The sequence below is a fragment of the Pundamilia nyererei genome, unplaced genomic scaffold (assembly GCF_000239375.1).
Source record: "Pundamilia nyererei isolate P.nyererei 1_Seehausen unplaced genomic scaffold, PunNye1.0 scaffold00632, whole genome shotgun sequence".
NCBI lineage: Eukaryota > Metazoa > Chordata > Actinopteri > Cichliformes > Cichlidae > Pundamilia > Pundamilia nyererei.
The window spans coordinates 69,584-71,710 of record NW_005188033.1 but is presented as its reverse complement, the minus strand read 5'-3'; the positions used below and the strand labels follow the sequence as shown (position 1 = coordinate 71,710).

Below are 2,127 nucleotides of genomic sequence, written 5' to 3'. Positions count from 1 at the left end.
ATGATTTGATTCAGAAGGTTTTCCATCCTGTATACGCAAGAAAACCTGCAGCTCACAGGCCTAATAGAGACCGATGTACAACATGTAACAGAGGATGTCATTTTAAGAAGATAAACTTGACCTCTGGAACTATGAATGACAGGATGATATAGTGCTGCCAGCTGTTCTTTATTCCAGAAGAATCCACTTCCAATCAAGTAGCTTTCATTTATTCATTTATTGAACAGGAAGCAGGGTTATGCATTCATAATGTGAGTGTGGAGGTAGTGTGGTAAGGGGGTGTTATACAAGGGCCAACATGAGAAATTAGTGACGCTCCCTTAATGGCCTCAAGCTGCCACTTGTGGCACGTCTGGAGGAAAGGCAGATAATTTTGAATGTTGTGGATCCAAAACTTGGCACCGCCTCCATCTATGATGGCCCAGGAGCTCCGTTTCTGGGTAGATGACCTGAACGTACCTGCATCAGGCCGCCGCATCAACTACATGTTGGGAGGGACTGAATCAAAATCAGCTACGTTTGAGGGGACATAAACATAACCAGTGACCACCACCAGTAGGCAAACATGGGGTTAGTATCTTGCCCAACGGGGCAGCCTGGGCTCGAACCACTGACCTTCTGATTAGTGGCTGACCTGGTCTGCCACCTGAGCTACAGTGTATGTCTCTATCTTTATTTACACACATGTTCTGTTGCTTGTTAGTGATTACTAAAGGTAGCACTGTGAAGACTATTTGTATGGATTTTATAGTGTCCAGTTTAGTTACCATTTTAAACAAAAAGAGAGAGAATCATGATATTTATATATTATTAATATGTATTTTTACTGGTAGCAGAGATCAGAGCACATCAATTCTCTCTTTACCATGAGTATAACTGCTGCTGCTTCTGATATTATGGTTCATTTCCCTCGTAGATCAGCAGGTGAAGGTGGAGGTGGAGGAAGGCTCAGACTCTGTCATCCTGCCCTGCAAAACAAAACCCGATCTGCCTGAAAAGGCCACAGTGGAGTGGACTCGCCCCGACCGAGAACTCACTATGGTCCATTTGTATGTAAACAGAAGTGACCATCCTAAAAATGTAGACGACCTTTACTGTGGCCGCGCAAAGATGAACAAAGACCTGCTGAGAACTGGAGACCTCAGTCTGACCCTGGAATACCCCACAGAGAGAGACAGTGGAGGATACATCTGCACCATCTACAGGGACAAAGACATCCTGAGACAGAAAGTAGTGCTGCAGGTCAAAGGTCAGAGATGTGGAAAAACATCAGGGGTCAGTGCAGGAGATTGAGGTTCAACAGTCATGTTGATATTGTTTTGTTTCTCCACAGAACCATTTCCATCCTGGGCCACAGCTCTCCAGGTTCTCCTGGTTCTTCTTCTAGTAGTTTCTGCGGGTCTTTTATTTCAATTCCGTCATTATTTGGTGTCAGGTGAGTGTCTCCTCCTACACTACCCATAATGCCGATGGTTAGCTGAGCTGAAGAGAAACTTCCAAGTTTTTTCCTGAAGTCAGAAAACCTCCTTCAGACTCAGCCATTGATCAGTGAACTCAATCAAAACACTCACATGGAAAAATGTGCTGACAGTAAATAGACTCAGTCTGTCTGTTCTTCTGCTCTTCATCCAACATGTCTGCAGACTAGTTACCAAAGAACGAGTCAGGAACACATCAGGAGCATGATGGAGAAACAGTCTAACACTTGTGTCTCCATCATGCTCCAAAACGTTGTTGCTTTGACTCTCGTCTGCGGGTTTTTATCAAGCTGAAGGAATCCAGAAGAAGTGTAATAATGGGAATTTTCCAGAACATCGGTGAGGTGCAGATTGTTTGCAATGTTTGGTTAAAGGTGCCTTAGTGAGTTGCACTTCAATGAAAAGTACTCATATGAATGGGGATTTAAATATTTACTCAACAAGACAAAGATGATGATTTCTATAAGGAAAAGGTAGAAAATGAGGTCAGGCACAAGTTACAAGACCAAGTTAAATGTTATGCGATTTAAACAGTTCAAGTTTGTGGTTTGCAACAATGACGTGGATGATACATTTTAGTAAGGTGTTAAATATGAGATGGTTAATATGAGCAGCAGACAGGATTTCTCTCAGAGCTCTGTAGACTGTG

At 43.1% G+C, this 2,127-nt stretch overlaps 1 protein-coding gene across 2 annotated transcripts in view; it reads left to right on the top strand.

The window, feature by feature from the left end:
- The window catches only part of LOC102207962 (butyrophilin-like protein 2), an 11,529-nt gene that overhangs the window by 7,187 nt on the left and 2,215 nt on the right, over positions 1-2,127 (top strand). Inside the window, exons 1-2 of one of the 2 annotated variants that reach the window (XM_005754727.2) lie at positions 608-1,249; positions 1,334-1,435. The exons of the other annotated variant lie outside the window; for it this stretch is intronic. Coding sequence (XP_005754784.1) covers positions 1,039-1,249; positions 1,334-1,435 — 313 coding nt within the window. The 5' untranslated portion in view covers positions 608-1,038. Of the gene's footprint in view, positions 1-607; positions 1,250-1,333; positions 1,436-2,127 lie in introns of those variants that run through there. 2 annotated transcript variants of the gene reach the window in all.